Here is a 12,094-nt window from a genome sequence, read left to right as displayed (position 1 = left end):
GAAAGAGAGCATAGGAGAGGGGAGAGAGAGAGCAAATGAGAGGGGAGAGAGAGAGAGCAAAATAGAGGGGAGAAGGAGAGCAAAGAGAGGGGGGAGAGCAAAAGAGAGGGGAGAGAGAGCAAATGAGTGGAGAGAGAGCAAATGAGAGGGGAGATGGAGAGCAAAAGAGAGAGGGGAGAGAGAGAGCAAAATAGAGGGGGGAGAGCAAAAGAGAGGGGAGAGAGAGCAAATGAGAGGAGAGAGCAAATGAGAGGGGAGAGGGAGAGCAAAAGAGAGAGGGGAGAGAGAGCAAAATAGAGGGGGAGAGAGCAAAAGAGAGGGGGAGAGAGAGCAAAAGAGAGGGGGAGAGAGAGCAAACGCGAGGGGGAGAGAGAGCAAATGAGAGGGGGAGAGAGAGCAAACGCGAGGGGGAGAGAGAGCAAATGAGAGGGGGAGAGAGAGCAAAACAAGAGGGGGGAGAGAAAGCAAAAGAGAGGGGAGGGAGAGAGAGCAAAAAAGAGGGGAGAGAGAGAGCAAAAGAGAGGTGGGAGAGGGAGAGCAAACAAGAGAGGGGAAGAGACAGAGCATAGAGAGGGGGAGAGAGCAAAAGAGAGGGGGGAGAGAGAGCAAAAGAGAGGAGGAGAGAGTAAAAGAGAGGGAGAGAGAGAGCAAAAGAGAGGGAGAGAAAGAGAAAAAAGGGGGGAGAGAGAGACAAAGAGGGGGAGAGAGAGAGCAAAAGAGAGGGGAGAGAGAGAGCAAAAGAGAGGTGGGAGAGGGAGAGCAAAAGAGGGGGGGGGAGAGACAGAGTATAGAGAGGGGAGAGAGAGCAAAAGAGAGGGGGGGAGCAAAAGAGAGGGGAGAGAGAGAGCAAATGAGAGGGGAGAGAGCAAATGAGAGGGGGGAGAGCAAAAGAGAGGGGAGAGAGAGCAAATGAGTGGAGAGAGAGAGAGCAAATGAGAGGGGAGATGGAGAGCAAAAGAGAGAGGGGAGAGAGAGCAAAATAGAGGGGGAGAGAGAAAACGAGAGAGGGGGAGAGAGAGCAAAAGAGAGGGAGAGAGAGAGCAAAAGAGAGGGGGAGAGAGATCAAAACAAGAGGGGGGAGAGAAAGGAACAGAGAGGGGAGGGAGAGAGCAAAAGAAAGGGGAGAGAGAGAGAAAAAAAAAGGGGGAGAGAGAGCCAAAGAGAGGGGGAGATAGAGAGCAAAAGAGAGGGGAGAGAGAGAGCAAAAAAGAGGTGGGAGAGGGAGAGCAAACAAGAGAGGGGAAGAGACAGAGCATAGAGAGGGGGAGAGAGCAAAAGAGAGGGGGGGGAGAGTAAAAGAGAGGGAGAGAGAGAGCAAAAGAGAGAGAGAGAGAAAGAAAAATGGGGGGAGAGAGAGACAAAGAGAGCGGGGAGAGAGAGAGCAAAAGAGAGGGGAGAGAGAGAGCAAAAGAGAGGTGGGAGAGCAAAAGAGAGGGGGGAGAGACAGAGCATAGAGAGGGGGGAGAGAGCAAAAGAGAGGGGGGAGAGAGCAAAAGAGAGGGGAGAGAGAGAACAAGTGAGAGGGGGGAGTTAGAGCAAAAGAGAGGGGAGAGAGAGATCAAATGAGAGGGGAGAGAGAGCAAAAGAGAGGGGAGAGGAAGAGCAAAACAGAGGGGGAAAAGAGAGCAAAGAAGAGGGGAGAGAGAGAGCAAATGAGAGTGGAGAGAGAGAACAAGTGAGAGGGGAGTTAGAGCAAAAGAGAGGGGAGAGAGAGAGCAAATGAGAGTGGAGAGAGAGAACAAGTAAGAGGGGAGTTAGAGCAAAAGAGAGGGGAGAGAGAGAAAGCAAAAGAGAGGGGGAGAGAGAGCAAAACAAGAGGGGGGAGAGAAATCAAAAGAGAGAGGGAGAGAGAGCAAAAGAGAGGGGGGAGAGAGTAAAAGAGAGAGAGAGCAAAAGAGAGGGAGAGAGAGAAAATAAGGGGAGAGAGTGAGCCAAAGAGAGGGGGGAGAGAGAAAGCAAAAGAGAGGGGAGAGAGAGAGCAAAAAAGAGGTGGGAGAGGGAGACCAAATGAGAGGTGGGAGAGACAGAGCATAGAGAGGAGGGAGAGAGCAAAAGAGAGGGGTAGAGAGCAAAAAAGAGGGGATAGAGAGAGCAAAAGAGAGGAGGAGAGCAAAAGAGAGGAGGAAGAGAAAGAGCATAAGAGAGGGGGGGGAGAGCAAACGAGAGGGGGGAGAGAGAGCAAAAGAGAGGGGATAGAGCAAAGTAGAGGGGAGAAAGAGAGCAAACGAGAGGGGAGAGGGAGAGCAAAAGAGAGGGGGGAGAGAGCAAACTAGAGGGGGAGAGAGTAAATGAGAGGGGATAGAGAGCAAAAGAGAGGGGATAGAGCAAAGTAGAGGGGAGAAAGAGAGCAAAAGAGAGGGGGGAGAGAGAGCAAAAGAGAGGGGGAGAGAGTAAATGATAGGGGAGAGAGAGCAAAAGAGAGGGGAGAGAGAGAGCAAATGAGAGGGGAGAGAGATCAAAAGAGAGGGGAGTGGGAGAGCAAAATAGAGGGGGGAAAGAGAGCAAATGAGAGAAGAGAGAGCAAATGAGAGAAGAGAGAGAGAGCAAATGAGAGGGGGAAAGAGAGCAAAATAGAGGGGAGAGGGAGAGCAAAAGAGAGGGGAGAGAGCAAAAGAGAGGGGAGAGAGAGCAAATGAGAGGAGAGAGAGAGCAAATGAGAGGGGAGATGGAGAGCAAAAGAGAGAGGGGAGAGAGAGAAAAATAGAGGGGGAGAGAGCAAAAGAGAGGGAGAGAGAGAGCAAAAGAGAGGGGGAGAGAGAGCAAAACAAGAGGGGGGGAGAGAAAGCAAAAGAGAGGGGAGAGAGAGAAAAAAAAGGGGGGAGAGAGAGCCAAAGAGAGGGGGGAGATAGAGAGCAAAAGAGAGGGGAGAGAGAGAGCAAAAGAGAGGGGGAGAGAGTAAAAGAGAGGGAGAGAGAGAGCAAAAGAGAGGGAGAGAAAGAGAAAAAAGGGGGGAGAGAGAGACAAAGAGAGGGAGAAGAGAGAGAGCAAAAGAGAGGGGAAAGAGAGAGCAAAAGAGAGGTGGGAGAGGGAGAGCAAAAGAGATGGGGGAGAGACAGAGCATAGAGAGGGGGAGAGAGCAAAATAGAGGGGGGAGAGAGCAAAATAGAGGGGGGAAAGAGAGCAAATGAGAGGGGAGAGAGAGAACAAGTGATAGGGGGGAGTTAGAGCAAAAGAGAGGGGAGAGAGAGAGCAAATGAGAGGGGAGAGAGAGCAAAAGAGAGGGGAGAGGGAGAGCAAAACAGAGGGGGGAAAGAGAGCAAAGGAGAGGGGAGAGAGAGAGCAAATGAGAGAGGAGAGAGAGAACAAGTGAGAGGGGAGTTAGTGCAAAAGAGAGGGGAGAGAGAAAGCAAAAGAGAGGGGAGAGAGAGCAAAGAAGAGGGGAGAGAGAAAGCAAAAGAGAGGGGAGAGAGTAAAAGAGAGTGGAGAGAGAGAGCAAAAGAGAGGGGGAGTGAGAGCAAAACAAGAGGGGGGAGAGAAAGCAAAAGAGAGGGGGGAGAGAGAGCAAAAGAGAGGGGGGAGAGAGTAAAAGAGAGAGAGAGCAAAATAGAGAGAGAGAGAAAAAAAGGGGAGAGAGAGAGCCAAATGAGAGGGGGGAGAGAGAAGCAAAAGAGGGGAGAGGGAGAAGCAAAGAGAGGGGAGTAGAGCAAAAGAGAGGGAGAGAGAGAGCAAATGAGAGGAGAGAGAGAGCAAATGAGAGGGGATATGGAGAGCAAAAGAGAGAGGGGGAGAGAGGCAAAAATAGAGGGGGATGAGAGCAAAAGAGAGGGGGGGAGAGAGAGCAAAAGAGAGGGGGGAGAGAGAGCAAACAAGAGGGGGGGGGAGAAAGCAAAAGAGAGGGGAGAGAGAGAAAAAAAAGGGGGGGAGAGAGAGCCAAAGAGAGGGGGGAGATAGAGAGCAAAAGAGAGGGGAGAGAGAGAGAGCAAAAGAGAGGTGGGAGAGGGAGAGCAAACAAGAGAGGGGAAGAGACAGAGCAAAAGAGAGGGGAGAGAGAGAGCAAAAGAGAGGGGGAGAGAGAGCACAAAGAGAGAGGGGGAGAGAGTAAAAGAGAGGGAGAGAGAGAGCAAAAGAGAGGGAGAGAAAGAGAAAAAAGGGGGGAGAGAGAGACAAAGAGAGGGAGAAGAGAGAGCAAAAGAGAGGGGAAAGAGAGAGCAAAAGAGAGGTGGGAGAGGGAGAGCAAAAGAGATGGGGGAGAGACAGAGCATAGAGAGGGGGAGAGAGCAAAAGAGAGGGGGGAGAGAGCAAAAGAGAGGGGAGAGAGAGAACAAGTGAGAGGGGGGAGTTAGAGCAAAAGATAGGGGAGAGAGAGCAAATGAGAGGGGAGAGAGAGCAAAAGAGAGGGGAGAGGGAGAGCAAAACAGAGGGGGGAAAGAGAGCAAAGGAGAGGGGAGAGAGAGAGCAAATGAGAGGGGAGAGAGAGAACAAGTGAGAGGGGAGTTAGTGCAAAAGAGAGGGGTAGAGAGCAAATGAGTGGAGAGAGAGCAAAGTAGAGGGGAGAAAGAGAGCAAAAGAGAGGGGGGAGAGAGAGCAAAAGAGAGGGGGAGAGAGTAAATGATAGGGGAGAGAGAGCAAAAGAGAGGGGAGAGAGAGAGCAAATGAGAGGGGAGAGAGATCAAAAGAGAGGGGATAGGGAGAGCAAAATAGAGGGGGGAAAGAGAGCAAATGAGAGAAGAGAGAGCAAATGAGAGAAGAGAGAGAGAGCAAATGAGAGGGGGGAGAGAGAGCAAAATAGAGGGGGGAGAGAGAGCAAAAGAGAGGGGAGAGAGCAAAAGAGAGGGGAGAGAGAGCAAATGAGAGGAGAGAGAGAGCAAATGAGAGGAGACAGAGAGCAAATGAGAGGGGAGATGGAGAGCAAAAGAGAGAGGGGAGAGAGAGCAAAATAGAGGGGGAATGAGCAAAAGAGAGGGAGAGAGAGAGCAAAAGAGAAGGGAGAGAGAGCAAAACAAGAGGGGGGAGAGAAAGCAAAAGAGAGGGGAGATAGAGAAAAAAAAGGGGGGAGAGAGAGCCAAAGAGAGGGGGAGATAGAGAGCAAAAGAGAGGGGAGAGAGAGAGCAAAAGAGAGGTGGGAGAGGGAGAGCAAACAAGAGAGGGGAAGAGACAGAGCATAGAGAGGGGGAGAGAGCAAAAGAGAGGGGGGGAGAGAGAGCAAAAGAGAGTGGGAGAGAGTAAAAGAGAGGGAGAGAGAGAGCAAAAGAGAGGGAGAGAAAGAGAAAAAAGGGGGGAGAGAGAGACAAAGAGAGGGAGAAGAGAGAGAGCAAAAGAGAGGGGAAAGAGAGAGCAAAAGAGAGGTGGGAGAGGGAGAGCAAAAGAGATGGGGGAGAGACAGAGCATAGAGAGGGGGAGAGAGCAAAATAGAGGGGGAGAGAGCAAAATAGAGGGGGGAGAGAGCAAAAGAGAGGGGAGAGAGAGAGCAAATGAGAGGGGAGAGAGAGCAAAAGAGAGGGGAGAGGGAGAGCAAAACAGAGGGGGGAAAGAGAGCAAAGGAGAGGGGAGAGAGAGAGAGCAAATGAGAGGGGAGAGAGAGAACAAGTGAGAGGGGAGTTAGTGCAAAAGAGAGGGGTAGAGAGCAAATGAGTGGAGAGAGAGCAAAGTAGAGGGGAGAAAGAGAGCAAAAGAGAGGGGGGAGAGAGAGCAAAAGAGAGGGGGAGAGTGTAAATGATAGGGGAGAGAGAGCAAAAGAGAGGGGAGAGAGAGAGCAAATGAGAGGGGAGAGAGATCAAAAGAGAGGGGAGAGAGATCACAAGTGAGAGGGGGGAGTTAGAGCAAAAGAGAGGGGAGAGAGAGAACAAATGAGAGGGGAGAGAGAGCAAAAGAGAGGGGAGAGGGAGAGCAAAACAGAGGGGGGAAAGAGAGCAAAGGAGAGAGGAGAGAGAGAGCAAATGAGAAGGGAGAGAGAGAACAAGTGAGAGGGGAGTTAGTGCAAAAGAGAGGGGAGAGAGAAAGCAAATGAGAGGGGAGAGAGAGCAAAGAAGAGGGGAGAGAGAAAGCAAAAGAGAGGGGAGAGAGCAAAAGAGAGTGGAGAGAGAGAGAGCAAAAGAGAGGGGGAGTGAGAGCAAAACAAGAGGGGGGAGAGAAAGCAAAAGAGAGGGGGGAGAGAGAGCAAAAGAGAGGGGGGAGAGAGTAAAAGAGAGAGCAAAATAGAGAGAGAGAGAAAAAAAGGGGAGAGAGTGAGCAAAAGAGAGGGGGAGAGAGAAAGCAAAAGAGAGGGGAGAGAGAGCAAAAGAGAGGTGGGAGAGGGAGACCAAAAGAGAGGTGGGAGAGACAGAGCATAGAGAGGAGGAAGAGAGCAAAAGAGAGGGGTAGAGAGCAAATGAGTGGAGAGAGAGCAAAGTAGAGGGGAGAAAGAGAGCAAAAGAGAGGGGGGAGAGAGAGCAAAAGAGAGGGGGAGAGAGTAAATGATAGGGGAGAGAGAGCAAGAGAGGGGAGAGAGAGAGCAAATGAGAGGGGAGAGAGATCAAAAGAGAGGGGAGAGGGAGAGCAAAATATAGGGGGGAAAGAGAGCAAATGAGAGAAGAGAGAGCAAATGAGAGAAGAGAGAGAGAGCAAATGAGAGGGGGGAGAGAGAGCAAAATAGAGGGGAGAGGGAGAGCAAAAGAGAGGGGAGAGAGCAAAAGAGAGGGGAGAGAGAGCAAATGAGAGGAGAGAGAGAGCAAATGAGAGGGGAGATGGAGAGCAAAAGAGAGAGGGGAGAGAGAGCAAAATAGAGGGGGAGAGAGCAAAAGAGAGGGAGAGAGAGAGCAAAAGAGAGGGGGAGAGAGAGCAAAACAAGAGGGGGGAGAGAAAGCAAAAGAGAGGGGAGAGAGGGAAAAAAAAGGGGGGAGAGAGAGCCAAAGAGAGGGGGGAGATAGAGAGCAAAAGAGAGGGGAGAGAGAGAGAGCAAAAGAGAGGTGGGAGAGGGAGAGCAAACAAGAGAGGGGAAGAGACAGAGCATAGAGAGGGGGAGAGAGCAAAAGAGAGGGGGGAGAGAGAGCAAAAGAGAGGGGGAGAGAGTAAAAGAGAGGGAGAGAGAGAGCAAAAGAGAGGGAGAGAAAGAGAAAAAGGGGGGAGAGAGAGACAAAGAGAGGGAGAAGAGAGAGAGCAAAAGAGAGGGGAAAGAGAGAGCAAAAGAGAGGTGGGAGAGGGAGAGCAAAAGAGATGGGGGAGAGACAGAGCATAGAGAGGGGGAGAGAGCAAAATAGAGGGGGGAGAGAGCAAAAGAGAGGGGAGAGAGAGAACAAGTGAGAGGGGGGAGTTAGAGCAAAAGAGAGGGGAGAGAGAGAGCAAATGAGAGGGGAGAAAGAGCAAAAGAGAGGGGGAGAGAGAAAGCAAAAGAGAGGGGAGATAGAGCAAGAGAGAGGTGGGAGAGGGAGACCAAAAGAGAGGTGGGAGAGACAGAGCATAGAGAGGAGGGATAGAGCAAAAGAGAGGAGTAGAGAGCAAAAAAGAGGGGATAGAGAGAGCAAAAGAGAGGGGGGGAGAGCAAAAGAGAGGGGGAGAGAAAGCAAAAGAGAGGGGATAGAGCAAAGTAGAGGGGAGAAAGAGAGCAAAAGAGAGGGGAGACAGAGAGCAAAAGAGAGGGGAGACAGAGAGCAAAAGAGAGGGGAGACGGAGAGCAAAAGAGAGGGGGGAGTGAGAGAGCAAATGAGAGGGGAAATAGAGAGAGCAAATGAGAGAGGAGATAGAGAGAGCAAATGAGAGGGGGGAGAGAGAGCAAAAGAGAAGGGAGAGGGAGAGCAAAAGAGAGGGGGGGAGAGAGAGCAAAAGAGAGGGGGAGAGAGAGCAAAAGAGAGGGGAGAGGGAGCAAAAGAGAGGGGGATAGGGAGAGCAAAAGTGAGGAGGCAGAGAGAGCAAAAGAAAGAAGGAGAGAGAACGCAAAAGAGAATGGGAGAGAGCAAACAAGAGTGGGGAGAGAGAGTAAATGAGAGGGGGAGAGAGAGCAAATGAGAGGGGAGAGAGAGCAAAAGAGAGGGGGGAGAGAGAGCAAAAGAGAGGGGAGAGAGCTAAATAAAGGGGGCAGAGAGAGAGCAAAAGAGAGGGAGAATAGAGAGCAAAAGAGAGGGAGAGAGAGAGAGCAAAAGATAGGGAGAGAGAGCAAAAGAGAGGGGGGAGGGAGAGCAAAAGAGAGGGGAGAGAGAGGAAATTCGAGTGGGAGGGAAAGCAAAAGAGAGGGGATAGAGATAGCAAAAGAGAGGGGAGAGAGCAAAAGAGAGGGAGGAGAGGGAGAGCAAAAGATAGGGGGGAGAGAAAGCAAAAGAGAGGGGATAGAGCAAAGTAGAGGGGAGAAAGAGAGCAAAAGAGAGGGGAGACAGAGAGCAAAAGAGAGGGGAGACGGAGAGCAAAAGAGAGGGGAGACAGAGAGCAAAAGAGAGGGGGAGTGAGAGAGCAAATGAGAGTGGAAATAGAGAGAGCAAATGAGAGAGGAGATAGAGAGAGCAAATGAGAGGGGGGAGAGAGAGCAAAAGAGAAGGGAGAGGGAGAGCAAAAGAGAGGGGGGAGAGAGAGCAAAAGAGAGGGGGGAGAGAGAGCAAAAGAGAGGGGGAGAGAGAGCAAAAGAGAGGGGAGAGGGAGCAAAAGAGAGGGGGATAGGGAGAGCAAAAGAGAGGAGGGAGAGAGAGCAAAAGAAAGAAGGAGAGAGAACGCAAAAGAGAATGGGAGAGAGCAAACAAGAGGGGGGAGAGAGAGTAAATGAGAGGGGGAGAGAGAGCAAATGAAAGGGGGAGAGAGAGCAAAAGAGAGGGGGGAGAGAGAGCAAAAGAGAGGGGAGAGAGAGAGCTAAATAAAGGGGGCGGAGAGAGAGCAAAAGAGAGGGGGAATAGAGAGCAAAAGAGAGGGGGAGAGAGAGCAAAAGATAGGGAGAGAGAGCAAAAGAGAGGGGGGAGGGAGAGCAAAAGAGAGGGGAGAGAGAGGAAATGTGAGTGGGAGGGAAAGCAAAAGAGAGGGGATAGAGATAGCAAAAGAGAGGGGAGAGAGCAAAAGAGAGGGAGGAGAGGGAGAGCAAAAGATAGGGGGGAGAGTGCAGGGTGTTGAAAGAATCCAAAAATGGCAGGGTGGTTCGGTGGTTCCTTCACCACAATAGACTGCCCTCTGGGCAGGCTTTTCCACTAGTTGGAAATAAAATCATTTTTGAAATATACTTTCATTAACAACAATGTTTCTAGTAAAAGTTAAAACTGTTTTTCAGTTTTCTACGCACTTGTCTTGTGAAGACTCTGCACCAGTATTTTAAACACGAGTTGTGCTTTAGGCTTAAAAAGCAGCGCTGGCCGGTCCCAACGCTGCTTTTTAATGCCCGCTGGTATTACGAGTCTTGAAGGTACAGGTGTACCGCTCACTTTTTTGGCCAGACGTGGAAATACCGCAAATCCACTTACGTAAATTGCGTATCCTCTTTTTTCAATGGGACTAGCATAGCGTCGGTATTACGAGTCTGACAAAAAGTGAGCGGTAGACCCTCTCCTGTCAACACTGGTACTGCATTTTAAAGTCAGTAGCTAAGAGTTTTACACTACAACGCCATAGCATAAAACTCTTAACTAAAGTGCTAAAAAGTACACTAACACCCATAAACTACCTATTAACCCCTAAACCAAGGCCCTCCCACATCGCAAACACTAAAATAAAATTTTTTAACCCCTAATCTGCCGAACTGGACATCGCCACCACTATAATAAATATATTAACCCCTAAACCGCCGCACTCCCGCCTCGCAAACATTAGTTAAATATTATTAACCCCTAATCTGCCATCCCTAACATCGCCAACACCTGCCTACATTTATTAACCCCTAATCTGCCGTCCCCAACGTCGCCGCCACTATACTAAGTTATTAACCCCTCAATCTAAGTCTAACCCTAAACCTAACCCCCCCTAACTTAAATATAATTTAAATAAATCTAAATAAAATTACTATCATTAACTAAATTATTCCTATTTAAAACTAAATACCTATAAAATAAACCTAAGCTAGCTACAATTTAACTAATAGTTACATTGTACCTAGCTTAGGGTTTATTTTTATTTTACAGGCAAGTTTGTATTTATTTTAACTAGGTACAATAGTTATTAAATAGTTATTAACTATTTAATAACTACCAAGCTAAAATAAAGAAAAATTTACCTGTAAAATAAAACCTAACCTAAGTAACACTAACACCTAACACTACACTATAATTAAATTAATTCCCTAAACTAAATACAATTAAATTAAATTAGATAAAGTAAAAAACAAACAAACAAACACTAAATTACAGAAAATAATAAACAAATTACAAGATTTTTAAACTAATTACACCTAATCTAATCCCCCTAACAAAATAAAAAAGCCCCCCCAAAATAAAAAAAGCCCTACCCTACACTAAATTACAATAGCCCTTAAAAGGGCCTTTTGCGGGGCATTGCCCCAAAGTAATCAGCTCTTTTACCTGTAAAAAAAAAAAAAATTACAAATCCCCCCCCAAGGAGAAGTCTTCATCCAACCGGGCCGAAGTCCTCAACGAATCCAGACCGGCAGAAGTGGTCCTCCAGACCGGCAGAAGTCTTCATCCAGACGGCATCTTCTATCTTCATCCATCCGGCACGGAGAGGGTCCATCTTCAAGACATCCGACGCGGAGCATCCTCTTCTTTCCACGGCGACTGAAGAATGAAGGTACTTTTAAGCGACGTCATCCAAGATGGCGTCCCTTCAATTCCGATTGGCTGATAGAATTCTATCAGCCAATCGGAATTAAGGTAGAAAAAATCCTGTTGGCTGATGCAATCAGCCAATAGGATTGAGCTGGCATTCTATTGGCTGATTGGAACAGCCAATAGAGTGCCAGCTCAATCCTATTGGCTGATTGGATCAGCCAATAGGATTGAAGTTCAATCCTATTGACTGATTGCATCAGCCAATAGGATTTTTCCTACCTTAATTCCAATTGGCTGATAGAATTCTATCAGCCAATCGGAATCTAAGGGACGCGGTCTTGGATGACGTCACTTAAAGGAACCTTCATAATGTAGATGGCGACGGTGTCCGGAGCGGCAGATTAGGGGTTAATAATATAATGTAGGTTTCGGCTATGTCGGGGGCAGCAGATTAGGGGTTAATAAGTCGAAGATTAGGGGTGTTTAGATTCGATTTTCATTTTAGGGTGTTAGGTGTAGACATAAATTTTATTTCCCCATAGGAATCAATGGGGCTGCGTTAAGGAGCTTTATGCTGCTTTTTTGCAGGTGTTAGACTTTTTTTCAGCTGGCTCTCCCCGTTGATTCCTATGGGGAAATTGTGCACGAGCATGTAACACCAGCTCACCGCTAACGTAAGCAGCGCTGGTATTGGAGTGCGGTAATGAGCCTCATTTTGCTCAACGCTCACTTCTTGTCTGGTTTGTAAAAACCCGTAATACCAGCGCTGTCTGTAAGTGAGCGGTGAGCATTAACTGCTCGTTAGCACCACACAGCCTCTAAAGCAAAACTCGTAATCTAGGTGTAAATTTTCTTAGAGTAAACAATGACTTGTATGACACAAATTAAGTCTACAGAAGCAATGTACACCCCCGACAGGCATGTTTGAATACTGGTGAACGACCTTTACAGGATATGTGTGTATGCCACAACAAAAAAAACAGTAATAACTTTTACTAGAAGCATTTTTGCTGATGAGAATATATTGCAAAATAACTTCTATTTCAAATGTAAATGCACCCATGCAGACTTCATTTTTGACTTTTTTTTATCCCTTTAAGTTACTGACTGAATTATTGCACAAAAATAATCTTATAAAGGAATATGTTTTGTAGCATGCACTACAGTAGCTAAGGATGTAATTGTCATGTTCATGTATAAATATGGAAAAGTCATATTAAAATTTTTCAATTTTAACATAATGTATATTTATATACTGTATAATAAAATCAATAAGGGTAAAGTAACAGTGAACTCAGGCAAGCAGCAGATAAAAGTCCATTGTATCTAAAACTGATTCAGAATCACCATTTCAAATGGCCCTGGGCTCTCTCTCTCTCCCACTTTCAAATGGGAGGTTGATTTCCTTTAAAGGGCTGTTGTTTACAAAGCTTTTCTCTAGTCATTACTGCAATATTGAAATTATAAGTATGGGTAGAGGTTTCAACAGG

The 12,094-nt window shown here is 48.0% G+C and overlaps 1 protein-coding gene across 1 annotated transcript in view; it reads left to right on the top strand.

Moving 5' to 3' along the window:
- The window catches only part of LOC128647376 (vitamin D-binding protein-like), a 151,061-nt gene extending 139,303 nt beyond the window's left edge, over positions 1 to 11,758 (top strand). Inside the window, exon 6 of the mRNA XM_053700161.1 lies at positions 11,705 to 11,758. Within this exon, the coding sequence (XP_053556136.1) occupies positions 11,705 to 11,758 (54 nt within the window). The remainder of the gene's footprint in view (positions 1 to 11,704) is intronic.
- Positions 11,759 to 12,094: the final 336 nt, after the last annotated feature.

Source organism: Bombina bombina, chromosome 2 (assembly GCF_027579735.1).
Source record: "Bombina bombina isolate aBomBom1 chromosome 2, aBomBom1.pri, whole genome shotgun sequence".
NCBI lineage: Eukaryota > Metazoa > Chordata > Amphibia > Anura > Bombinatoridae > Bombina > Bombina bombina.
The sequence above is the reverse complement of the archived record's forward strand: the minus strand, read 5'-3'. Positions and strand labels throughout refer to the sequence as shown.